Source organism: Podarcis gaigeae (assembly GCF_964106915.1).
Source record: "Podarcis gaigeae genome assembly, chromosome: Z".
In the NCBI taxonomy this organism is placed as follows: Eukaryota; Metazoa; Chordata; class Lepidosauria; order Squamata; family Lacertidae; genus Podarcis; species Podarcis gaigeae.
Window position 1 is genome coordinate 22,823,901 of NC_139691.1, and position 27,133 is coordinate 22,851,033.

The 27,133-nt window shown below is 45.1% G+C and overlaps 1 protein-coding gene across 1 annotated transcript in view; it reads right to left on the reverse strand.

The window, feature by feature from the left end:
* The window catches only part of SLC16A2 (solute carrier family 16 member 2), a 101,160-nt gene extending 83,693 nt beyond the window's left edge, over positions 1-17,467 (reverse strand). The window contains exon 1 of the mRNA XM_083722350.1: positions 14,472-17,467. Within this exon, the coding sequence (XP_083578476.1) occupies positions 14,472-14,769 (298 nt within the window). The 5' untranslated portion in view covers positions 14,770-17,467. The remainder of the gene's footprint in view (positions 1-14,471) is intronic.
* Between the last annotated feature and the right edge of the window lie 9,666 nt (positions 17,468-27,133).

A 27,133-nucleotide genomic window follows, 5' to 3' on the forward strand; every position in this document is an offset into this window, starting at 1 on the left:
AATAGCTGCTAACTGCTCGTTTATCCCCGTTTGCTCCCTTCCTTTTTCGCCCAGAGCTACAATACGATTTTCTCTCATTTTCTCTCTCACTTCTCTTATTTTCTTTTCAGTTTCAAAGGAAGGCAGGGCTGGGTGGGTTTGGGAAGTGGGGGGGTGAGGAGAGCAAAGGCAGGAAACGCCGCCAAGTAGATGGTGTTTGAAGAATTCAAACACCCCTTGGCATTTAAAGTTCAGAACGTGGTTAGAAAGCCTGTCTTAAGCAGAAGATTCTCCGGGCAATGAACACACCCTCTGGGTGATTTATGGCAAATACACATTAATGGAGACAGCTAGAGGAACAAAGAAAGGAAGAGTTGGCACAGCACTCCCAACTCCTGCATTGCTTTTCTCAAATTTCACCCACCCACCCCGCTGCCTTGATTACATAACTTTCAGGTCTTCCCAGGGTCACAGTTCTTAAGTGTGCATAAAATGAGTCCTCAAGTATGTTTGCATCACTAGAAAGCTTGCAATTTATAGGATTAGTTTTTATTTTTGTTTCATTTTTTGCTGTTTTCTACCAGCCCAGCACTGAAGAGGCAGAAGTACCCTGAACCCTATTTCTGCACTCCCCCCCTTCACATACAAATCAAGCCCTTCTAGACCTGCTTCAGAAGGAATGGCAACATAGTGATCTAGCAGAAACAAGACACCCCAGGTTCAAACCGTGATATATCCAATTGTTGTTGTCGGTAATTTAGTTTTTATTGAGAATTTTTAATGCAACACAGGACATAAACCACAAATCATCAACAAACCCAACCCTGGTACATTTTGGCAAAAGAAAGAGAATCAGGGGAGGGAAAGGAGCAAAAGGTACCACACAGTGGCAATGTAAAAAACAATATCCCTGATAGAAGACTGGAGGCTTTTCATGGACTATTAAAAAAAATGGTATAGTCAAATGAAATCGCGGGCAGGATTCGAGATAAAGGCAGTGGAATAAAAATGATAAAATAACTGTAACAGAGAAACTTGTAATAAATAAAGATATAATGCAGTCAAAAAGATTTGAGTAAAAGCACTGTGGAGATGGGGTGGGAAGTCAGCTATGAAACAATGCAATTATTTGATATTAAGATTATTGTGAAAATGTTTGAAAATGCTAATAAAAAATTATACAGCAAAAGAAATAATATCCCTCCAGTGATCAGGTAATGACTTGGATGTCAAATAAATGGCAAACTCAAGCCAAGGGCCAGATGTCTTTGGGAAATAACACCAGACCACTGGGAATGGTGAGAATCAGGACAGGAGAGGGGCTGACACATGACAAATTCAGTAAACCGAAACCAAGTAAATGAAACAAATGACTTAAGATTTGATTCCCCTAAAGGGCTCACCCGCACATCTGCTTGCCCCGTGCCTAGAAAGCATAGGTCCAAGAGGTTTTCCACTTGTCCTGCCAGTTTCCATGAAAAACCCGTTTACTGCTCAGTCAGAACAAACATCAATCAGTTTCTGAGGACTGGTTTTTTTCTGATTCAGTGGCAAGCAGCGCTTTATCCGGGGTGCGGGGTGGGAGTGGCAGGACAAGTGGAAGTGTTGACATACCCATAGCCACATGTTATGCTCTGCATAACACTGCTACCAATTGCCATACCTTGTTCCACCACCCTCCCAGAGAAAAATGAGTGCAATACTTCCAATGGGTTGACAAAAAGGCTGGGTTAGAGGAAAATTATGATTCAGGCCGAAGTGGTGGTGCATGAATGCAGTACAAGTCATTTAAGATATTAGTAAGTTATCTCCCATTTGCTTGGAACAGTCTTTACCCACCTGAAAAGACTAGCAGCTAATGCAAGTTGTACTCCAACAGCATCCGGGAGGTACCAAGTTGACGAAGGGGAGCTTAGGGCACACCCATTTCCACAGCACTTCGCAGCAAGCCATCCGAAGGAGGAACTGTGGTCAATCTGTGGCTTGATACAGCCGGCTTTACTCAGCTGGGCTTCAAAATGGCTGCTGTCCCAAGCACACTGTGTCATTAGGGTTTCCTCTCTAAGCCAGCAGGACCTCACACAGAAAAGTCCCCGGGCTGGGTTTCGGCCTGCCTCTGGAAAGCCATTCCCTCCCAGCAGAATGTCTCATAATATCTCTGTTTCTACAAGAATTTCCATTCTCCATCTGCCACCAGCAGCTTTCAGGCTAGTGGTACGCTTACAAGTCGTTCAAGGTTAAGGACTCTACTGAGAAGGGTGCCTAGCTGAAGTCTGGGCCTCTTCTATAGCGCAATTGTCTGGTGGCGAAGGTTGCTGCTGCCTTGGTGCTCTGAATACTGTGCTCAGGGATGTCTGTAGCCTGGTGACAGAGCATCTGAAATAACTGGAGAGCTGCTGCCTGCAAAAGGCATTCTTCCCCAGTTTTGGGTCTTCTAGTTGTTGCTAGGATTACAAAGAGCACCATCCCCAGCCAACATGGCCAATTGTAAAGGATGATGGGGGTCGTAGTCCAAGAACATCTGGGGACCCAAGCAGATGAATGCTAATGTAGACAATAGTGAGCTAGCTGGGCCAATGGCCTGAAGTGGTATATGGCTGCTGCCTCCCTCCCTCAGGTAACTGGGGGAAACTGAAGAAGGAGAGGGTAGATGAAACACACAACCCATTTTTGTGTGTGTGAAGTTTCTTTTATTATTATTAGTGTCTGTGTGTGCAAATAAATTGCACACAGAAAGGGGGGAAATGTTGTTTTAAAAAGGGAGCATATACTTATTTGAAAAACTGATGCACCCACTCTACAAAGGGATGTTCTCTCTTCTCCCAGGGTTCTTTCCAAGCAAATTAATGTTAGGCAGGAGGAAAATTAGAAGGAATGCACAGGCAGGTTTGTAGGTACAATTTCTTTCATCTAAATGTAGGTGCCCATACATGCATTCAGCTTTCTCATTCAGCTTTCTTTTCTTTCTCTTTCTTTCTTTCTCTCTTTCTTTTAAAAAAGGGATAATGTAGTCCAGAAAAGGCCTCTGAGGTCATCTTCTATCAGCCAAGACAGGGTTGAACTTAACGAAGTGCACTGGCAAGTGTCCTACACATTTAGCAACTCCAATATCCTGTGCACTTTTGCTCTGTGCCTGATACTTTCTCCAAGCTTATAAGAATTTAAATATAATGTTGGATGTGCACCTTTGATTCCAAAGAGGCATCCCTATACTTGACACTGTAATAAAAATCTCTGCCAACATATCCTAGAGGGAAGTTGTTTTCCACACTGCTATGAGAGGCAGACAGTATGCTTCTAACAAAGAGTCCACGGTGCTTAATTGCCTAATGACAACTTTGTTCTAAAGTGCACTGCCAGATCTGCTTAGGCACCCCATCACTGGCTGCATCAGAATTGCATGAGATTTGCTGCATGGCACAGCACTTTTGCAGCCCACTGTTGGGAAAACAGATTGGCCTCCAAAAACATGGGGAAGTTTACCATCCCTGGATAAGCACTCTGAGCACTTAAGTGTTCAGCCCTACATTTCCTCATTCTGTGGCCTTGAATAAGGTGTTCCCTCCCTGGTGCAGGTCTGCAAAATGGGAATAATTCAGCTACCTGTTTTCACAAAGCTAGTTTAGGCAGAATCTGAAAAGCATCTTGCTGACCTGGCTTAGACCTGGGAGAAAGGCGAAGCTGGCCAAGGAGCAGGAAGAGAAGACAGCCTGTTAAGGTGCATTTATTGACAGGAAAGCCTTTACAGCAGCCAAGGACTATCCCATTACCAGCTCCGACTTGCTACTGCTGAGAAGATCCTCTTTCTGTTCCACCAGGTCTCCTTGCAAATCCCTATTCTGGCCCCTGATGGACAGGCTAACTGCACATCATTTCCAAGACCCACTGTGAACTTCAGCCCTGGCATGTGAGAATAGAGGCAGCATGAGTATAATAAGACATCCGCAGCTCCTTGAAAAAGTTTTAATCCCATACAGGATCAGGATTAACAAGTGGCAATGTTGAGCAGTTGCTTTAGTTTATCCAATTTCACAAGTGGTGAGCACGCACCCCACTCCATCTTCATGGTGCTGTCTCTTTTTGAAAAAAAGGGGGAGGAGCTCTAGCCGAAAGCTAGAAAATGCCACCTGGACACCCCCCCCCCAAGTGCAATGTTATCTAGATACCAAGACATGAAAAAGTGGCATGAAACTACAGGAGAGGTAGAGCGAAGAGAAGATAACCTTATGGCACTTTTACAAGTCCCAGATGGTGGGGGTGGACTTTGCTAGCACTGATGGGCTGGCCTGGAGTCTTAGGATAACTTCACAAGGAGAGTTTGTTGTGGACTCTATGCCACTCATGCATGCAAGGGCTTGTTTGTTTGTTTGTTTGTTTGTTTGTTTGTTTGTTTGTTTGCTTGCTTGTTTCTGCAGCATGCACGCAACATTGTTCTTCTCAGGGTTTCATCCGCTTTAATCCAGGTTTGCCATTTCCAGTGTGTTGTGTGTGTGTGTCCACAAAAATTATGAAAGGGGAAAATAATACGGGTCAGCATTTTGATGGGAATGCATTGAAGAAACAGTAAAAAACCTCCTTGCATGAGCAGCATACAGTCCTTGGAGGTTAAGGACTTTTGGAGGTAGAGCTACAGTTCCAACATGAGTCAGAACCCAAGAATTCAGGCCAACATCTCCCTGGCAATGTGTGATTGTTTTGTGTGTGTTCTCATCAGAATTTGCTAGATGTCACCAATAGTTTTTGCTGCTAGTTATTTATTTATTTTTTGAACACTTCTCTGGAGCAAAAACAGTACTCCAAAACAGCACAGCTGGTTTTGCAGGGAAGGGCTGCAGTTCAGTGACGGAGCATCTGCTCTACGTGAGGCTCAATCCCACATGGCATCTTCAGGTAGGGCTGTCTGAAACTCTGGAGAGGCACTGCCAGTCAGTGTAGATAATACTGGGCTTGATGGACCAATGATCTGACTCAAACACAAGGCAGCTCTCTAAGCTGAAGAGATGGGAAGAGACAGCAATCCAACTAAAGGGTGTGTTTGGAGTCACAGCAGTACTTGCTTGTCTTCTTCACTACTTCACTTAAAAGGAGTATATTGTTCAGTATATGTAAACAAACGAACTGCCAGTGTTGTTTTGATAGCCTAGTCCTAAATTTGATCTAAAGGGACCTTGTCTTGTATAAGATCAAAACCTGGAGAACGTGACATTACAAGAGGTGGCTGAAACACGGATAATCAAAGCCCTGTGCGCTGTTATTGTTTGGGTTGGGTCCACATCTTGCATCTGTTGATGTTCTTTAGCATAAGTCCTATTTTTACAGGCATACACTGTGTCCATAAAACTGTGCCGCACGTAGACCATGAGAGAATGGCCCAAGTGTCCAGCCACTCAATCCACTGAGATAGGCAGACTTCAGCCTGAAGATGCAACACTCAACACACCAAAAGAACAAGGAAAACTCAAGGGTAGCTCACACAGAGTGTCTTGATTAAGGCCATAAAGTGAGTCAGTGCCAGAGAAGGAACTTGCAGTAAATTTCTGACCCATGCTTAGCCTGTGGCAAATTTTCAAAGTAAAATACAACATTTACTGGAAGTATAGGCACTAACATGCCCAGTGATATGCCTTTTCAACTCTTCTATATCACAATGAGGTGGTCCCATAAAAATACAATGTTAGGATATGTCTTTCCTGTAAAGACCGGGGAGATAAGCAGCTTTCAAGAACATATGTTATTAAGACGTGGAAGCTGCAATAAGATGCAGCAGTACAGTGCTCAGTCAGTCATGCCTTATTCCAGGATATTCCATTCCATTCCCTCAATCCCCTTTCTACTCCCTTCCAATCCTCAGCAAGAATTATGTAGCTACTGGGCATGCTCAATTCTGACTGGGATTTCATTTTGTTGTACTTTTGCAAACTGTGGGGACTCTCCAAGCCTCCCAGTACCTACTTCTTGTGGGTATATGGTTCTATTTTGACCAAATAAGAATGGGCAGTTGGAAAATGAGAAATATATTGCCACACAGGGTTTGCTTCATTCATGTCAAACCAAAGCACTTAAGGAGGCATGCAAAGTTCTCTCCCACCCAGCAGAACCACCCTGCAAGGTAGAAATAAATAAAAAAATTAAAAAAATTATCCAGTAGCACCTTAGAGACCAACTAAGTTTATTCTTGATATGAGCTTTTGTGTGCATCCACACTTCTTCAGATACCTTGGTATGAGAACAAGAACATACCAAGAACAAACTTAGTCGGTCTCTAAGGTGCTACTGGATAATTTTTTAAATTTTTAACATATATTTCTACTGCATCAGACCAGCACGAATCTAGAACCCTGCAAGGCAGGCTTTCCTGAAAGACAGACACGCTCAACAAGCATCATGGCTGAGTGAGGATTTGAACCAAGCCTCCCAGTACTAGTTAAGGATACTCAAGGATACTAGTTAAAGATACTCAAGCAAACTGGCCCAGTCTGTACTTCCCATGCATAGAACAGAGCACTGTTATCTCTTTGTTTCTTATACTTCTCTGAATTTTGCAACACAGTTCTCAGCTCAGAAAATATACAAAAATGCATACAAAAATGGAATTTTTCCAGCAATTTTTTTTTTAAAGTTTGCAGAATGCTGTGGCCACAGGATGGAACAGACCAGACTTTAGGCTTTGTTTTCCCTAAGGTAGTCAACATGCATTTTGCTGTACCACTTTAGGCTGCCGGGGGAGGCCCATGCAATAGATTGCTGGGTCATATTTTTTAAAAAATCACTCTGCAAAGGTAAACTACATGTAAGGATCTAGAGTACAGTGGTACCTCAGGTTACAGACACTTCAGGTTACAGACTCTGCTAATGCAGAAATAGTACCTCGAGTCAGTGGCGTAGCGTGGGGGGTGCAGGAGGGGCCGGCCGCACCGGGCACAACATCTGGGGGTTAGGGTTAGGGGGCGCAAATCCACGGCTTAGGGGGCGCAAATTACTTGCCTTGCCCCGGGTGCTGACAACCCACGCTACGCCACTGCCTCGAGTTAAGAACTTTGCTTCAGGATGAGAACAGATGCGCAGCAGCAGCACGGCAGCAGCGGGAGGCCCAATTAGCTAAAGTGGTACGTCGGGTTAAGAACCGTTTCAGGTTAAGAACAGACCTCCGGAACAAATTAAGTTCTTAACCCAAGGTACCAGTGTAGTCCTGTCCCCAAAACTTGGGGGGGTGAGCAGAGGATTATTTTGTACAGAGAGGCATTCGAACGTGCAAGCCTCCACCTGCGGTCGAAAGACGTACAGCTCAAACAAAGGCTTAGGACAAAGGGGAGAACAGTCCTTAGCCTCAAGGCAGGATCCTCCAAACAGGACTCCCATTTCAGACCAGGTCAGCTAAGTAACAAGCTGGCAGAAGCAGAAAACTAATGCACACAACTAAATACAACTTTGTTTGAAACTAATGTGTAAAATAAGAAGAAGAAGAATCTACCCAGGTGGCTCAGGCATGTGAATTATGTTCCACACTAGAACAGAAGGTTTGAGGGGGGAGGACCTTCCTGAGTGACGGAAGTCTATGAAGCTTTGGGGCTGGAAGGAATGGTGGGAGACTGGCTAAGCAAGAGAGGCCTTGCAAGACAGGAATTGCAGGATTCTTATCAAAGTGAACCTCTAAAGTGAAAATTCAAATAAGTAAAAATAGGTTTCTATCCCCCCCAAACCAAAAAAAGAACGAATGCATACAAAATCCCTCAAAAGCTAGAATAAAAAGGTCCGTTTTAAACTAACAAGCAAGCAAACAAGCCATTTGAAATATGTTTTCATTCAATGACACAATTACAAAAAAAAACTGTAGTCATTTTGGAACTTTCTAACCACATGACCTCCCTAGGAAGCTATTTCTTCACTGAAGGCATACTAGCTGCTGATTCAAGTAGTCCCTGGGTCCAACTAGCATTCCTAGCTCTGCCACGTTCCAGCAACATAAACATGGACAGGACAGCCGGCCTCTGCCCCCTCCCCTTTACCTTGTCCACTTCATTACTAAGCTCTCAAGCAGAGGCCTGTCCGTCTCCTTGAGCCTATGGAATATCTAGCAAGGGGGGTCATTTTATGGGAACTGAACTCGCCTGCCAGTGTTTTAAGCCAATGGGTGAGGTCAGAGCTGTGATTGGTAAATGAGTTTCAATCCCTGGGGTCCTTAAGAGCTATTTACTCCTCCTATTTTGTGAACTTTTCTTGCTTCTGATTTATAATCCAGTCCCCAGATCCTCCCATTTACTACTCTATTTTGCTGCCTGCCAGGTACTTGCAGCAGTTGGCAGGCAGCTATATAATATGTATGTAAGTATGTGCACTGGGGATCAAGGTAAGTGCAGGAATGACTTGTATTGCTGCCTGTTAACCAAGTTGAACAGAGGTGCACTCAGGACCACTGCTGGGAGAAAGTTTAGGTCTTGCCCTGAGAACCTTAGTGCAGCCTTCCCCAGTGTGGTGTCTTCCAGCTATTTTGGACTACAACTCCCATCAGCCCCAGCCAGCACAGCCATCCTGCGCAGCAATGAAGCCAAAGTATGCATAACTAAAATGATCACATATTCCTCCTGTTTCTCTCCATCTCCCTTCCCTCTCCCTTCCACTGCCTCCCATTGTGTTAAATTCAGTATTTTCAGTCACATGGTCAAGCCAAAGCAATCCTTAGAATTCAGCCTCACACACATAAGAATACTGCACCACAGATAATGAATACTGAAGAAGTATCTCAATGGTTTGTGGACTCAGATTTTCATTTTATTAAAATGCAGCAGTGGCTGGGATCCAATATGCCTGCATTTGCCCTGCTACAAATGCACTGTACAGTTTTGAGCAAGTTAATTGTTCCTACTCTCAGTCTCTCCCATACCCAATGTGCAAAATGGGAATAACCACAGCTGACTTCGAAGGTTTATTGTCAGGGAGAGCACAACACAATACTGTTACTCTGCTGGTGGTGCCTGATGGGCTGAAACAAAAACAATTCCATTTTCACTTGAGGAGAATTAAGAGGCAAGCTGACAGGACTACATCTTTTTGCCAGAACCTGTGTTGCATCTTTCAGCATTGAGTTCAGCCTTCTTGTAAAAAAAAGTCAACGAACCAAAAGACAGTTAATGGCAAAGCTCATTAACTTCTGTTCAAGTTTATTTGGAACAACAGTGTCTGACCTGAATTTCCCGTTATTCCCTATAACCTTTACCCTGCTGAACGTGGAGTAAAAGCAGTTTGGGTAGGTGAACCCTGGTGCACTGGTCCACTTTACTCATTACATTTTAGTTGTACAACTACAATGGGACTGTACATCAAAGAATGTAAAGCAGAAATGTGTCAAATGCATTTGCAAACACATGGATCATAGACCTACGTTTCCCCAGGAGCCAGGAGCAGCTCATCTACTATCTCAAAATGCACCATTGGTACCCTGTGAAAGCACTTTATAGGCTGGGCTATATTAGTCAGGGTAGTGAAAAAGGCTGCCTCTTTCACCTACCCCTGTTTTAGCCTGTGATGATGAGAGGGCAGAGTTGACATGAAGGGTTTTGTGGGCTATGGTTAAGTCTTGGTACCCTGCATTATCACCATATTAATGGCCTTGTGTGCCGACCTGAGAGAGCTGTAATTCTTTGAACTTCTTATTGCTATTACATATTGAAATGTTTACAGCAGCAACTTGATTTAAATATTTATGAATTTTACATGATGTTTAGTAACTGAACTGTTAACTTTTACTTACATACATATAACTGAGGAGAAGGGAATTGATAAGGAGCAGGATCTATTGGGAAATTAACTAGAGTAAACCAATTGAACAGGAGCTGATGCTCTGGCTCAAGGTACAAATTAGCTGAAAAAATTATTAGGGGTGTTCCGGACTGGAAATTAGTTGGCTTGTATTCTAACTTCTCCATACATGCAGGTCAGCATATTCAAATTTGTACCTAAGGGCCTATGTCCCTGAATCATTAAGCAACTTGCAACATCCGTGGTTACAGCCCAAGCTAATCAAGTCGCAATACAACACAACCAGCATACAATAAACAATCATAAGTGGATAATCAAATGCAAGTTTGGACTAAAATGATGTCTCAAAAGACAGAAGACTGTTGCTTGGGGGGTGGAGGAACTATCCTCCAAAGGAACTATTGACTCTTGCAAAAATTCCAGTATACTCCTATTGCAACCAGTTCTCTCATGCCCCACTATCCAAAAAGTAATCAATGCCTAAAAGCATTTCATATTAGAGAAACAAAAATGGAACAATCTGGAAACAAGATTTGAGTTTCGGCTGGGTGGAGCAAGTCGTCCAGGAGAAACATGCATTTGCTGCCTTTCAACAAACCATATCTCCACACCGTTACCACTTCCAGCAGCCCTGCAATCTTTTACAAGTGGACAGCTCCTTTAAATGCATAAAATAAAAAGAGCTTTTGACATAGATGTTAGCTGTAGCTATGATTTCAACAGCGCAGCAACAGAAAAACTTTTTTTAAAAAAACCTGTATTTGTCTTTGCAGTGTAAGAACTTCTGGATTTGGGCTATTACTGAAAAATTGCACACAAAGTGCATGATTTCAGGAGGGTGCAGGATCCAGAACGCCCCTAGGTCATTTGGTGGGATTATATTCCCTATGCTTTGGACTTAGATGTTTAGCATTCACCATCCAGAGCAGCTTGGGAAATATGGATGCCTTGATTTGTATTGGTGTGTCACCGAATCACTTGGGCTTGCCGATCAGAAGGTCAGTGGTTCTAACCCCCACGATGGGGTGAGCTCCCATTGCTCTGTCCCAGGTTCTGCCAACCTAGCAGTTCAAAAGCATACCAGCGCAAGTAGATATATAGGTACAATTGCGGCAAGAAGGTAAACAGTATTTCCATGCACTCTGATTTCTGTCACAGTGTTCAGTTGCGCCAGAAGTGGCTTAGTCATGCTGGCCACATGACCCAGAAAGCTGTCTGTGGACAAACGCCAGCTCACTCGGCCTGAAAAGCAAGATGAGCACCACAACCCCATAGTCACCTTTGATTAGACTTAACCATCCTGGGGTCTTTTACTCTTTTTAAAAACCTTATTATTATTGTTGTTGTTGTTGTTGTTGTTGTTTGTTTTTGTTTCCTGTATACCCTGGTAAATGGTAATACCCTGCTACTACACTTTTCTTGAAAAAAGAAAAAGCTAAAAATAATGAAATTTACACTGATGAAATGGTGAGTCCTAGAACATACTCAAATTCATCTGGACTGGGATTCCCCAGTGTATCTGTTCACAAAACCCAGTGAAAGATCAAATGAGACTCATTGGTGTCTATTGGGTAGCAGGGGCCTGGCCTTCTACAGAACCATAAACTTAGCAGGAAGTTTCTGAACAGAATGCATTCAAGTAATGGGGGGGGGGGACTATGTCACCTGAGGAGAGTTGAAATCATCTCCATATGACCAGGTAAAGGAGCTTGTTTAAACTGGAAGTACTGGCTTTCTCCCTCTTTTCCAAGGCCATTATAAGGTACGGTAACTAATATTAAGTGTGTATGTCAGCAAATGAATTAGTAGCAATTCCTTCTGCACAAAAATAGCAGAGTTAACTTGAAAATTACACACATTTAACTTGTGCACATTCAGCTTTACATGCCTGGAAAAATAATTTTTAAAAATTAAGGGGGGCACATTCAGGAGAAAAAGACTTTGGGAATCTCATCTGCCATTGAACCCAATGTGTTTTGATTATGCACAATGTTGGCTTTACGCGCTATCCCTCAAACATAACCCCAGCGTAAGTTGAGACTCATCTGCACCACAAGGTACGTTAGTGGAAAATCAAGCAAGAGGGAATTTCACAAGATCCAAACCTCTGAAAGGAGCAAGCCAAAAATGTCTGAGAATTCCCTGTCAGGGATGGGAAAACCCTGGAACTGCTGCATTTTTGCATAAGCAATTGCTGCCAGTTACATAATTAATAACATATGCATGAGGCACCTTGCATGAAATGGTTCAGTTGCACGTGATACCCAACAGGATTTCACTAGGGAGAACTCATCCTGGGAGCAACTGGCACTGCACAGTCCCTCAGCCCTTGCAGACTTTCCCCTTCCAAGTAGAAACAGAATTCTGAAAATAGCCATTTTGATGCAAGAGCTGTGTGTGTATACATTTAAAAATTCATATGCAGAGACAGCCTTCTATGGAGAGCTGGCATTCAGGAGGAGCCACATTCAAAATGCTTTAGAGGGGACATGGGTGGCTACACTCACATGTCTGAGAAATTTGAGACAACTAAGATAAGGGACAGGGAATAGGTGCGTCCCAAGGATAAATTTTCCAAGTTGTCATTCCTGTCCCTTCCCCATTCACAGGGGAAAGGCCTGCATTTTTAAAAGCCTTTCCAGAAGTATGGTAAATTCTCCCAGCCTCAAAACGACACAGTGCAGGCCTAGGGCAGCAAAATTAAGTTTCCCCTGGAGCGGCAATATTGCTTGACCCGGCCTTGTTCACAAGAGTTGTTTGTTTACATACATCAGTGTTAAACTAAATGTTTCCCTATTAAGCGGCGGGGGCGGTGGAGCTATCAACCACCCTGCTGCTAATTCCATTACACACACAAAACCCACCAAAACTACAAGTGAAACATTACAAGAAATCGGAACTCCTGTCCAAGAATCAAGAGCCAGTATAGGAACACCCTAAACAAACTCAGTTTGCTTCCATTCCAAAGTCTTTCACCATCCGGATTTATGGGGTAGTTTCAACATTACAGTTTCAAAGTTTCCTAAACTCAGATACATCTGTTGTAGCCTTTGGCAACTTGGTGCTCTTCAGGAAATGCTGTCTGGAGCGAACGGAAGTTCAAGCCCCAACATCTGGAGGGCACAAATGTAACCAGATATGTTAAATGGTGAACAACTTCAGCATTGTAAGTTTAGAACTGTTTTGATGGAGCTAAACAATAAAACTGTTGACAGCACCGCCACCACCAAAACAAAACTAAAACACAACAATGATCCAAAGCCACTGTGCATAATTTCTTGTCTTCCTTATTCACGGTAACTGGAACCTACAATTCATCACTGGTATAAAATGATCCTCTTAAGGCAGGGTAGGAAACCTATAGGATTCCAGATGTTGCTGGACTCTATCCCTCAACAGCATGGCCAATAGTAAGCAGTGATGAGAATTATACTCAAAAACACTGGGAGGGCCACAGGTTCACTGACTCCACCACTATCCCAAGCTCTAGGCACTCATCTTACCTGGACTTCCGTTACCAGCAGATTCTTCCACCACCCCACTTCTCATTTGACATGTCAACCAAGAAAGATTATAGGTTCTCCAGGAAGGAACAGTATATTCCAGCCTTCGTCAACCTGGTTCACACCCAAAATGTTGGACTACAATCCCCATCAGTCCTAACCAGTATGGCTAAGTTCCCATGACGTTTTGGAACCTTGCGGCTATGTAGGCTATTGCCTGCCACCCTGTTGGCACACGCTGGTCTACGTAATGACCTAAAATGTTCTCAATACAAGATGTACCATGAGACTGAGATGGGGTGAGTGCCAGGCTGAGCTTCCAGGTCTCCTAGAGTCATTCTAGCATTACACAGTTGCCACATTTTCTCCCTATAGTTTGGCTTCCAAGCTTACCTAGGGGGAGGAGGTGTGTAAAGTACCATCTCCAGATAGAGAATACAAATATGATTTGCAGCTAGGTAGCAGGACTAGAGAATTAATACTATGATTCCGAAAAATACACTACTTGCATGCAACAGGGTTACTTGGCCTGCACACTAAAGAAGAGGGGAGAGGGAGGTTTTTAAACGTTCAAAATAGGATCAAAATGTGTGTGCGTGTGTGTGTTCCTGTTCTTAATAGGCTGCTGCTAAGGAACCGCGAGGCTCTAAGACTTCCAAGCCGCTCTGATGCTCAGAGAGACCCAAATCGCACATCTCCTCCTCGTGGGTGAATGTATACACTGCCGCTATTATTTACTATCAGGCGCCGGCAGCACGCTCGGCGCTGTACACGTTTCGCTGTTGTTTTTGTTGTCATTGCTCCGGGGATTCAGAGTAGCTTTTGCAACTGTGGGAAGTTTTCAAGCAGTGGGGAACGGTGGCAGGAAACCGGCACCATAGCTGTCAACTTTCCTCTTTTCTTGCGAGGAATCCTATTCGGAATAAGGGAATTTCCCTTTTAAAAAGGGAAAAGTTGACAGCTATGACTGAGGCGATGGACTCCACACCGCTACCCTAAACAGGGGTGTTGAGAGGGTGGCCCGACGATCAAGCTCCCCGGCGGAACTTTTGAAGGAAGCATCCTACCTCCCACCCCCTCCAAAACCCCCACACCTTTTTACTACCATCTACTTCTGGCCCGCCTGCCTAGGCTCCCCTAAATCCAGCAGGCCGGAGTGTCACCGTTGTTCGTTCCCTCCAGCCGCGCAGTGGTCTCCCCTAACCCTTGCAGCCGCCCCTTACCGACGCTCACCTGTCTTAAACTTCAGCGAGGGGTCTTCGGCGGCCCCGTCGTCCTGCAGCAAGACGTAGAGCATCCCGAAGGAGTTGTGGATACCGAAGATGGAGCCGTTGCACCAGGTGGCAGCCAGGACCACCACCCAGCCGAAGCCTCCTTCGGGGGGCGTGAAGCCCTGCGCCGCGGCTCCCGGAGGGCCCCCTCTGGCCACCACAGCGCCGCCAGCCGCGGCTTCCCCTCCTTCGCCCTCCTCCCCCTCGTCTTCCAGGGCCCCCTTCTCTGACAGCGCTTGCTCCTGACTCCGCAGTGCCATCGCGCCCGCCGGTCGAGCTCCTCGGATCGGCAAGAGGAGGAGGAGCTGGTGCTTTGGCTGCTAACGCTGTAGCTCGCTTGCAAGCCGGTCCCTCACGCCTCCTCCTGCTCCGCTGCCTGCCTCTCCTCCTCGGTCTCCTCCTCTAGCTTCCCCCGTGGTCATCCCGCCGCCGCCGCCTCCTCCTCCTGCTGCCGCAGCGAGAGGGACCCTCCCCCTCCGCGTCCAGCCCAGACAAGCCTCGCCACGCCCCTCCGCCTTGCCGAGCTGCCTCCCGCCTGGATCAAAACACGCGCGGCTCTGCTTGGAGACGCTCACGGCGGGCGGGCGGGCGGGCGGGGAGGCAGTGCGTCCGGAACTGCTGTCCCCGCCGCTGCCGCTGCCGCCGTCGCCTTGCACGGCCCCGATTCTCCACCGGAAGCTGCCTCGGGGCTGTCACGTCTCCGTCCTACCGGAGGGTGGTAGGCTGTGTGTGCAAAAGGAAGGAGGCCGCGGAGGATGCGAGCGATGGGGTCGCCCCCCACCCGCTCTGCAAAGGTACCGCTCCGGCGGTTGCAATCCGGGCTCAGCCCAGCTGTCAATCACCCAGAATGTATTGGTGGGCCTTGCCTCTGAATACGAAGGGCATAGGAGTGCAGCACCTGCAGCCGAGGGGGGGGGGTGTTGGGGGCCTTTGTTTTCCTCCCAAGGAAACCGAGGGGGGGAGTAATGGCAGCCCTCGCCCACCAGGAGAAACAACAACTGCGCGCATTTGCAGCTCCTCTGAAGTCATGGTTGGATTTAGGAGGAAAAATTCGAGCGGCCGCGTCTCGGCTGGGGGAAGGCAGGCGATTCAGGGGCTCTGGAATCGCCCCCCACACACACACACACTTGTCTATGTGTCCCGTTTCCCCCTGCCCGCAAGGTTGTGGCGTGGTGTGTTCACCGAGGCTTGGCCGACGACGGGAGGCGACGGATTAACCCCGAGATTGGGAGAATCAGGGATAATCCACGCCCCCCCCCTCCATGGCAGCAGTGGGTTAATCTAAATGGGTGAAATGGCGTCTAAAATATAGGTCACTTTATTGTACGGTGAAAAATGCTTGCGCGTGTAAAAAAATGTTTCGCCACCACTACTCAGTGTCGTAGTAGTAGAAAACTGGTCTTGAGCGCGTGATCAGACACGTTTGGAGGAATGGAGAGAGTGTAAGTCCCCAAAAGTGAAGGTGAGAAAAGCAATTCCTGCCCTGCCTGTGCGGATGCATGATTCCCCGCCCCCCACGCCGCCGCCCCTCTTCAGCAATGACACACCGGGGAGTAAGCCCCACTGAGCACAGCAGGGCTTACTTCTGAGCAGGTATGGAGAGGATTGCGCTGTTCGGCTTCGCCCCCCGCTGGTCACTAGCACTTACCTGGGAGTAAAACCCATTGAATACAACGGGCCTTCCAAATAAACTTACCCAGTCTACATTAAGCCAGCAGGCTTGGAGCAAGGGAGGATTCCCCACTACCTCCGCCCAGGCATCTGCTTGGCACATATTGGGTCCTCCTCATACAACAAAACAAATTTCAAAGAAGGTGGGACATTTTCAAGAGCTGGGTGGCTTATTTTATCTTTTCTTTAAAAAAAAAGTCTGCTATTGGGTGGGCTCCGTGAAAGAGGAAGGGGAGAAAGATTCAGCAAAATGGCTCCTTCCTACTACCTTCTTTCCTTCCTACTCCCCCCATCAGTAAACAGGTTGATGTGTTTGAGATGGGGGGGGGGGTTCGCAAGCAGTGTGCCCACGCGCATTTACTTCCACAGAAGACCATGTGAAGCTCTCACATTTTGATCCATCATAATAAATTGTTGTTATATTGTTACTGCTTTTATTTTGTTACTGATTGCTCTTGTGAGATGGCTGCAGCATTTCCCCCCAGGCAACACACACGCCTGCCTTATCCATAAGGATTGAAATCCTATGGGGCAGCAGCTGCTGCTCCAGACCTCCCTGCCCTGTATGTGAGGGCAGCAACCTGAGTCCTTTTCCCCTCTCCCACCAGCAGCAGATGACATTTGGATAAGGAGGCAGAGCGATCTGAATGCTGCCTCCTTGACTCTCAGGTGTCTGCCAGACTCAGACCCTGAGGAGTGGGAGCCAAGAAGGCTGGCTGGTGGTGCTGTGACGGGGAGAGGATGGGCACCCACCCAGTGGGTCAGGGGAAATCGGGATGGCTGTGCCAAGTGTCTCAGCAGTGAACTCTGGTTGTTTAAGGAAGGGGTTGGGGAGCTATAAATGCAAGGCCAGGAAGAAAATAGCTCCCCTCCCCTTGATTTCTGCTGTGAACCTTTGTTGTTTTTTGCTGCTTCCCCTGCAAAACCCCAAAGTCCTGACAGCCCATTGGAAGCAGCTTTCACTTCCCTCCAGGAAGCCAAGGTGCCATTCAGCCCCTCCCCTTGGGATCAGGGAGTAGTACCCCCCCCCCAGGAAAAAGCAAAGAGCACTCCTAGAAAGCTTAGCAAAAGGTAAAATAAAATGGAAGCACAACAACCATTTCACTGCCAACCTCACCTAGAAGAGATAGATTTGAGTGTGAGTGTGTCTGTGTGCCTGAAACATTCTCGACCTCTTCACTCACACACAGAGAGAGGTACTCAAAATTGACCTTTCTGCTATGGTTTACAAGAAGGCCTAACCAGCACTATGACATCCAAATGGTGGAAGGGCACCGGTGGCGGGAGGCCTCATTAGGGAAACTAGCTCAGTTTAAGAACAGCTTTGGTTTAAGAACGGACTTCCGGAAGAGATTACCATAAGTTCGTATCACTGTACTGTATATATCTTCCCTTCAATAAATATTCCCTGGGAGACTTACAAGCAAAACAGTGTTAGAAACACAGTATATGATAATATATAAAAATCAAGAAGAAGAAGAAGAAATAGACCACATAGTTTACAGGCTGGATTCAGCTACCCTTAGGTCAGAATAATCTGTGCTTAATTTAAACTAGGATTAAACTTCATGCCACTATTAAAATGACCCTTTCTTCGACCCTTTCTTTGATTCAGCAAAGCACTCAAAGAAACACCATACATGGCTCTGGTATACATATCTCAAAAAGAATATGGTAGAGCTTGTTGTGACGTGGGGTTTGTGATTTCAGCTCTCTTGACATAATATGCTGGAGACAGTTCTCTAGTAACACTTCTTTATTAAAGCAAACAAGACTGAGACTTGAGGAAGGGAGAGCTACATTTATAGGGACAGGGAACAAGCTAGAAAGGATACATTTTGGAGGGAACAATATCAGGCAATCACAGTCCTGCCTTTTGGAGGCAACCAATAAGACAGAGGATCCAAATACAGCCGCTTAAATGAACCAATAGTAGCTGTACCCTCTGGAACCAAAAGGCAGTTACTTTACCCTAATGCAATACAGACAATAATAATACAGATATAAAATCCTTTGACTCAATACACAACAGAGCTGATGAACATCAGAAAAAGGCAACCAGAATTATCAATGGACTGGAGCAAACTCCCCAAGGAAAGGTTACAACTCCTGGTCTTTTTTTTATAGATTAGGAGGGAAATGAATAAGAGAGACATCACAGAGGATTCGGTAGAGACTGAATCCATCCAGGGAAATGAAGGGCTGCTCTGCCAACCCCATATATGCCCACTTGACTGCTTTGATCGGTGGACTTGGAACTATTACAGATGCCACATAATACCCATTCTGCATTGGTAAGAACTCAAATCTTTTAGTGTAGCAGCACCTACACCCTGGAACTCCCTGCCTGTTGACATCAGGCAGGTGTCTTCACTGTGCTCTTTTCTGCACCTGCTAAAAACATTGCTTAGGCAAGCCTGCCCAGGTGTTAGAGATGGATTGAATCTGCTTTTAGTCTATTGTTTTAACTTTTCAAAAGTCTTTAATTGTTGTTATTTTTTATTACTGATAATTTTATTGTTTTATCTTTTTTGTAAGCCTCTTTAAGGGATGTTGGTTTTCTCTCTCTTTTTTAAAACAAGCAGTGTACAAATTTTATGGAATAAATTACAAATAAACCTGAGTCTGCACTCAGTCACTCACCACCTGCCTGCCTTCTTAAAACCAGTCCAGTTGAGGTAGGGGAGACACTGTCAGCATCCCCCGTTTAATATTGTCTCTTCTAGAAGTAAACAGAGGTGGGTGGGGAGGTGGGCTGGAATTAGTTGGCTCCACCCATCATTGGCTCTGCTGGGTTCTCTGCCTCTCCCTGCCAGTTTTGCATTGTATGTGGGAAATGGATAGACATTTTTCTCCCTCTGAATGGAAATGGAGGAAGATTCAGTACAAAGAAAAGGAAGGATGTCTTCATGCAGCACATAGTTAAACTATGGAATGCCCTCCCACAAGACATCATGAGATAAAATGGGATTATTCATGCAGGATAAGTTTATCAATGACTACCAGTGTTGGTAGGGATGCGGGTGGCGCTGTGGTCTAAACCACAGAGCCTTGGGCTTGCTGATCAGAAGGTTGGCGGTTCCATGCACTGCTCTGGTTCGCCAGAAGCAGCTTAGTTATGCTGGCCACATGACCCGGAAGCTGTCTGCGGACAACGCTGGCTCCCTTGGCCTATAGAGAGAGATGAGCAATGCAACCCCAGAGTCGTCTGCGACTGAACTAATGGTCAGGGGTACCTTTACCTTTACCAATTTTGGTGGCTGTATGCTACCTCCAGGTAGATCTCTGAATTCCAGTTGCTGGGAAATCTGTTACCCTTAAGTCAGACTTGTGGGTTCCCCCCACAGCCATCTGGTTGGCCACAATGCTGGACATGAAAGGCCTTGACTTCTGTCTGATCCAGAAGAATTCTTTCTTTCTTTCTTTCTTTCTTTCTTTCTTTCTTTCTTTCTTTCTTTCTTTCTTTCTTTCATGCTCTTAAGTTCATCTGACTTGGAAATCTGACATCCATTCTGTTTTCCTAAAACACTCTGCCTGGAATTAAAACAACACAAACACTACCAAGAAAGGGAACCCACCCCACGCCCAAAGCTGCAAGCTCTTCTATTGCTCCACCTCCAGAGCTTTGTGATTACACACATTTGTAGGGCTGGACTTAGCTATTGCTTGCTAGATGAACCTATCATTTATTTAGCAAATACAAAGGTTGCACAGTCTGGCCAAAGAACCATTGTCCCAGGGTTGAAGAAAGCATTGCATGCAAGCACAGGCATATGTAATAAAAAGCAAGGGGTGGGGTCTAATATTAAATGCAAAGCATTGTGGAGAGGAAAGTATTTGAAGTGGAGGGGTAGTGGAAGTACTTAACTCTTTACCCTTTGCCCACCGCTTTCCCCAACACAGGATTCACAGGTTATGTTTACAAACTGAAATACAAACATCTACCTCAAAAAATGCAATGGAAAAATACCCATTTTACCCAGCATTTAAATGCCACCAGAAAGTGGACATACCTCCTATAGCAGAGGGTTCACAGCCTGGGGGCCTCTGTCATCAACAGGACATGGAGCAAGGCCCTCCATTCAAACCCTGAACTGGTGGGCAGGATGACAAACATCTTCCTGGCCCTCAGGACTTTCCCCAAGCTGTGTCCCTTATTAGTTCTTTCCTCATACACACACCCCTGAGTTCTTTTGCCTGGCATCACTGTACTGTGATAATGCCTCCTGCTTGTCTGGATGGCGAGAGATATCTATAGAGTGTTTGCGTGTATGTGTCGAATCCTCTGATTTTTGCATGGCTAGAATACAACCTGTGGCCCCAGGCTAGGTGTCATATCTGTTGCTATAGCCACTTTTGCCTCTGGCCACACCCATCACTGGTATGTGCTCCCTCAGAGGTCTGGACCCCAAGCTGAAAAGGATTGCTCATCTGGATTTAATGTATCAAACACCAAAGAACACTGAATTGGGCTTGAAAGCCAACAGAAAGCCAGTGAATAATAATGCACTGACGTTGCAGTATATGAACCACCTGACCTGCTCTGGTTAAAAGTCTCATAGCTATATTTTGGTGGCCACTACATGGTACTTTTCAGCATTATTCAAAGGCAGTCCTATGTAAAAATCTGGGAGCTTTATATAGTGAGAATGGATTATTGCATACCCTCTATGTGTCCTGATTTCCCAGGAACAATCCCAGAATTACAAAAGCCGTCCTGGCTTTTGATTTGATGCTGGAATGTCCCTATTTCCTCTGTCGGTGCTGCTGCTACTGAGCTCAGAGAGGAGAATGACCCGCCGCTTGTTCTGAGGGATGGTGGCGGCGGCTGCTGCAGCTGCAAGAAAGCATTCTTTTTTTTTTAAATAGCTTTTTTATTCAAAATTAAAACAATACATATTACCCAGAAACATATCATCCTTATTTCCTTCCCCCATTTTTTCTCCCTCCCCTCCCTTCCCCACAGAACCCACCCACCCCCACCTCCCAACTTCCCTCAGTTCCAGTCTTTGATTTCTCTGAAAATGCTGTTTTCTTCATGTTACACACTTGTATAGATCCTCAAACTATTTAGCTGATTATTATATTATCAATAAAAAGTTTGTGAATGTTTATTCAAAACCAGCCAAGGAGTCCAGTTCTCTTTGTTGCGTCTTCAAACTTTGTAAAGGGTTCCCATTCATCTTCACAGTTATCCTATAGCTTGTATGTCAGTTTTGCCAGTTCGGCATAGTCCATCAATTTTTCTTGCCGTGATTCTTTAGTTGGGGTTTCTTCAGTCTTCCATCCTTGCAAGAAAGCATTCTGTTGCCTCTCCGTGGCCACCAATGCTGACCTCCCTTGGGCAGCTCATAGCAGCTGCTGGGGAATGGGCAAGGCAGAAGAGAGGCTGCCACTGCCTAGGCCCAGCCCTGCATGATGTGCAGCCCCTGAGGCACAAGCAGAGGGCAGAGCCCCCCAAGCAGGAAGAAAGGGAGGAGCGGAGGAGCGGAGCACAAAGTGTCTTGGTTTTGTGGTTTTTTTGTTTGTTTTTAAAATGCTTTGTACATTTGTGTCTAATCTTTCCCCTTTCTAAAATTTATTTATTGGTGTGTGCTTTTCTTTTTGCAAATCTCTCAGAGAATAAAATAAAATTGGGATTAAGTGTGCTGTGTCCCTTTGCTGTAGTGGTGGCGGCTCCCCCCCCCCCCTTTCTGATAGGAAATGCTCTGCTGGGTGGAGGGACAAAAAATGGACGGGTTGTGGAGGGTCAGTTGCAGGGGGAGTGAGAAATGTCCCTATTTCTATCTGAGGAATGCTGGAGGGTATATTGTTGTTTTTTCACAATCATTCTATTAATTGCCTTCTAACTACCATCTGCTTTACACACCCCAAAATTAAAAACTGTTTAAACACACACAAAGCAAAACTAGGAGCCTAACATATGGACACTTGTGGTAAAAACCCATTTATCCAGCTGGGGAAGCCTGTTAGCAGGGCTGGTCAAAGATATGTTGGCACCTGGTGCAAACCACAGAACAGGGCCTCCCCACCCACCAGGGACGAAAGGGTGAATGAAGACCTACCTCAGAAACAAGGGCGGCGGTGGAGGGGGAGTGCAGCAGCAGCAGCAGCAGCAGCAGCAGCAGCAGGTAACACTGTCCTTGGAGGCCAGATCTGCTGCCCCTCTGCATCCTTTTGACTGAAGCGGTCACCTTACCTGCTCTCATGGGTGGGCTAGACCTCACTGTAAGAACAAAAATGTCTTCAAATGTTTCCAAGAAGTCCCGACAGTGAGTGCCTATTGTATCTCAACAGGAATGCAACTAGTAGTAGCAGTAATAGTAATAGTAATAGTAGTAATATTTATTTATATCCCATCTTATCCCCAGACCAGGACTCCAGATGGCTTACACAGATTAAAACAACACAGAAAAAAAATACAAAAAGCTAAAAACATACAAGAACATAAGAAGAGTCTGCTGGATCAGTCCAGTGGCCCATCTAGGCCAGCTTTCTGTTCTCACAGTGGTCAACCAGATGCCCGTCAGAAACTGGCAAGCATGTCCTGGGCACAAGAGCACTCTGCCCTCTTGTAGTTTCCTGCAACTGGTATTCATAAGCATTGCTGCCTCCAGCCACGGAGGCCGATCATAGCTATCATGGTTAGTAGCCATTTATAATCTTATACCCTTCATGAATTTGTCCAATTCTCTTTAAAAATCTATCTGAACTAACATTTGCAGGAGTTGAGTCTGAAGAACTAAGACAGGTAGCAGTGACAAGAGATGACATTCTAGGCCTAACAGACAAAATAAAAACTGACAAACCATCGGGTCCAGATGCCATCTACCCGAAAGCTCTCAATGAACTCAAATGTGAATTTGCCACTCTTCTAACAAAAGTATGTACCATGTCTGTCAGATCAGCCTCCATACCTGAGGACTAGAAGGTAACCAATGTAACGCCAATTTTTGAAAAAGGGATCTAGGAGAGATCCTGGAAATTACAGGCTGGTTAACTTAATGTCTGTCCCCGGAAACCTGCTGGAAAGTATTGTTAAAGATAAAATAAAGATCAAGCACATAGAAGAACAAGACTACTGAGGAGGGATGATAAATGGCAATACAATTAAAGAAATGTGTATTGAATGGTAAAAATGGATGATTACCAGAGAAGCTGAAGGAAGACCAAAATTTGAACTTTGTTAAAATTAGGTAAAATTTGGATAAAATTGTACGACTGTATTGAAAACTAATAAAAGTTATTTAAAAAGAAGAAGAAGAACAAAACTACTGAGGTAGAGTCAGTATGGCTTCTTCAAGGGAAAGGCCTGTCTCACAAACCTATTGGAATTCTTTCAGCATTTCAACAAGCAAGTAGATATGTCAGGCATGTCCAACTTCCAAGAGACTGCGATCTACTCCCACTAAATAAAAACTGGCAGTGATCAACCCATTGTATTGACCAAGGTGGTTGAGCTTTTTGGGGGGAGGAAGACCCAATGTTGTTGACCTTTGGGGGGTTGGGGAGGTGATCTATCGGGATCATGCAATCATCCAGGATCGATCAGGGACGACCCTGATGTATACAGTGGATTCATATTGGGACCGGTCCTTTTAAGCTTATTCATATATGATCTTGAGTCAGAAGTGAGCAGTGAAGTGGCCAGGTTTGCTGATGACACTGAATTGTTCAGGGTTGTTAAATGGAAAGAGATTGCAATGAGTTCCAGAATGACCTCTCCAAACTGGGTGAATTGGCAGTAAAGAGGCAAATGCCATTCACTGTAAACAAGTGTGAAGTGATGCATATTGATACAATAATAATAATAATTTTATGTACACCCTCATGGGATGTACACCCTCATGGGGTCAGAGTAGATAGCTTGATGAAGATGTCAACCCAGTGTGCAGTGGCTGTGAAAAGGCAAACTCCATGCTTAGGGATCATTAGGAAAGGAATTGAAAATAAAACGACCGGTATCATAATGTTGTTGTACAAATCTATAGTGCAACCATATTTTGAGTATTGTCTAAAGTTCTGGTTGACTCACCTCAAAATGGATATTGTAGACAGTGGGTGGCGCTGTGGTCTAAACCACTGGGCCTAGGGCTTGCCGATCAGAAGGTTGGCGGTTCGAATCCCTGCGACAGGGTGAGCTCCCGCTGTTCGGTCCCAGCTCCTGCCAACCTAGCAGTTCAAAAGCACGTCAAAGTGCAAGTGGATAAATAGCTACCATTCCAGTGGGAAGGTAAATGGTGTTTCCATGCACTGCTCTGGTTCACCAGAAGTGGCTTAGTCATGCTGGCCACATGATCCTGCAAAAAACTGTCTGCAGAAAAATGTGCTGCAACCCCAGAGTTGTTTGCAACTGGAGTTAACTATCAGGGGTCCTTTACCTTTACTTTTTTAGACTTGGAAAAGGTTCAGAAAAGGGCCACCACCCTCTCTCATATCACTAGAACTCATGGACATCCAATGAAACTGAGGGTTGGTAGCATGGACAGAGAAAAGAGAGCACTTCATGCAGCACAACTGTGGTACTCGTTGCCACAGGAGCCAATGAGGACCACCAACCTAAATAGCTTGAAAAAACAAATTCATGGAGGAGAGGACTTCATGCCTACCAGCCATGAAGGCTATGCTCTAGTTCCACAGTTGGAGGCAGAAATGCTTCCAGATGCCAGTTGTTGGAAACAACGGGAATGCAAAATCTCCTGTGCTCAGGTCCTGCTCAGGTCACAGGCATCTTGGCTGGCCACTGTGAGAACAGGAGGCTGGACTAGATGTGTTATTCTTATGTTCTTATGTTAAGTTGGTGGCCATCACTGCCCCTGTGGAAAGTAGTTACTACATAATTTAACTATGTAACTTCCTTTTACCTGTCCTGAATTCTCCAGCTATCTTCCAACTTGAAGAAGCCTGCTCTGGGAGGAACTGCTGCACTGCTCTGATTAATGCTTTTTATATGGCAGGGTAGGGGGCACTGGGGATGAGCTTATGGAACCAATTGGCCTGAAAAAGGTTGGGAGTCACTGTCCTAACCCATAGCCAGTTCCAAAACTGAAGCTCTCCTGCCTCAGTGTGCTTCCTAGCATGTGGGCTGTTGCTGTCCAGATTGAAAGAAGAGGTGATGAGAGGTACAATAGGCAGAACCACCACCTCATACTCGCTCTGTCTTGCTTGTCTTTCCAAGAGCCTGGGCTGGTTCCCACCCTCACAGCATTTATTGGCAATACTCTCACATAGAAGTGCTGTCTGTGAGAACTGACACTACCTTTGGGAGCTGTTCCATGCTTGTTTGTTTGCTTAATCAATTTATTATAACATTATGTTCTAGGGTTCTACCCTTCCTCATTTTATCCTCATAACAACCATTGGCAGTAGTAGAGTAGGGAGCAGCAGGCTCATTCACCCCTGCCAAGGTTGCTTTTAATTAATCCATTTTAAATTGGGAGGTTTGATTGCAGTTCTGCCACCATCTCATCCAGTGCAAAACATACATCACCTGTGGAGCTCAGCACTCAGACTTTCAGTCCTGCAACTTGATTGCCTATTTAGTAAAACAAACAAATAAACAAACCCCATAGTCACAGAGATTAAGTTATTCTGTCAAGTCCTGGATTCCCTTTAGGTAGCACTTTAAAGCAGTGGTGTAGCGTGGGTTGCCAGTGCTTGGGGGGGGGTGTCGCACGGAGGGGTGGGTGGGAGGGACGGAAATGGAGGGAGTATGCATGCACATTGAACCGCCCAATGGCATCCACATCACCCTGGAGATTGCAGCTGCAGAGATAAGAAAAGAAGAGACACTCTGGAGAGGTCACTTCCTGGTTCACATTGAGAAGCCATTTTCAACAGAGCCCAGTGTCAGAAGCACACAGCTGTATTGAGGCAGCACCAGGTGTTGAAATTTTGCACCCATTAACGATTTTGTGGCCAGGGCAACTGCCCCTGTGCCCCTCCCATGCTATGCCACTGCTTCAAAGCAAAGCTATTGTGATAGAACAAGTCAGTGTCAGCAAGGTTAGCCCCAAACTCATAACCTCGTTGACTTTTAAATTATAGGGATTTGTGGGGTGAGGCGACAAATGAAATATATTTGGATCTTTGGTCCAAATAAACAGGTTGCTACTACCTGCTTCATTCCTGTAACTTGCCTTGTGTAACTCTGACTTCAGAACAATGTATTGATGTCTCTCAAAGGCTATTGTGTCACAATGCAAATATTTTGTGTTTCACCTCTGGAGAAAGGTGTTCTTCCTCTTATGTTCATTGCATCTGCTTTCGTCAAAGGTAACGTCAGCTGCAAAGTTTGTTTGGTTTGGAAATACATCTAATTTTGCAGAGCCAAGTGGGCAAAACAAATCAAAATGTCATGATCATCATACAAGCATCACAGGAAGCTGAACATCATGGCATACCGTAGTTAAAGGAATACAAATTCTAAAAGAATTTTTTTTAAAAGAAAAAAGTTAATTCATCTTTAACATAGCACTGATTTCTGCTGATTGTTCCTGGAGCTTGTTCCCAGCCACACACATCTGCTTTCTTGAAATAATACAAATTGAGATGTTGGTCATATTGGTATGAGTTGTCAGCATTTGGAAATAGATTGTGTTTGCAAATGGCTTCCAGCAGAGAAATTTATATGCTTGAATGTGGTTGCATATTTTCCTTTGTGTCGTTGAAAAATGCTTTCCCCCTTTGAGGATTCAGCTGTTCTGGCTGGCTGGACAAAGACAAGCAAAGAAGACTCTGTTGATTACGAAAAGGCAAAGGGGAATGAAAAGGAGATGTGACATTTCTGCACTGCAGTAATTGGTAGTCATAAAAAAGAGAGACCCCTCTTTTGTGGTTTTTAAAAAAAATATTTCATTTTATAATGTATATAAAACAGAGAACAATTATAACAACTGACAAAAATAAAAAGATGAAAAATAAATCTATAAAATAGGCAGGATGAGTAGTTAC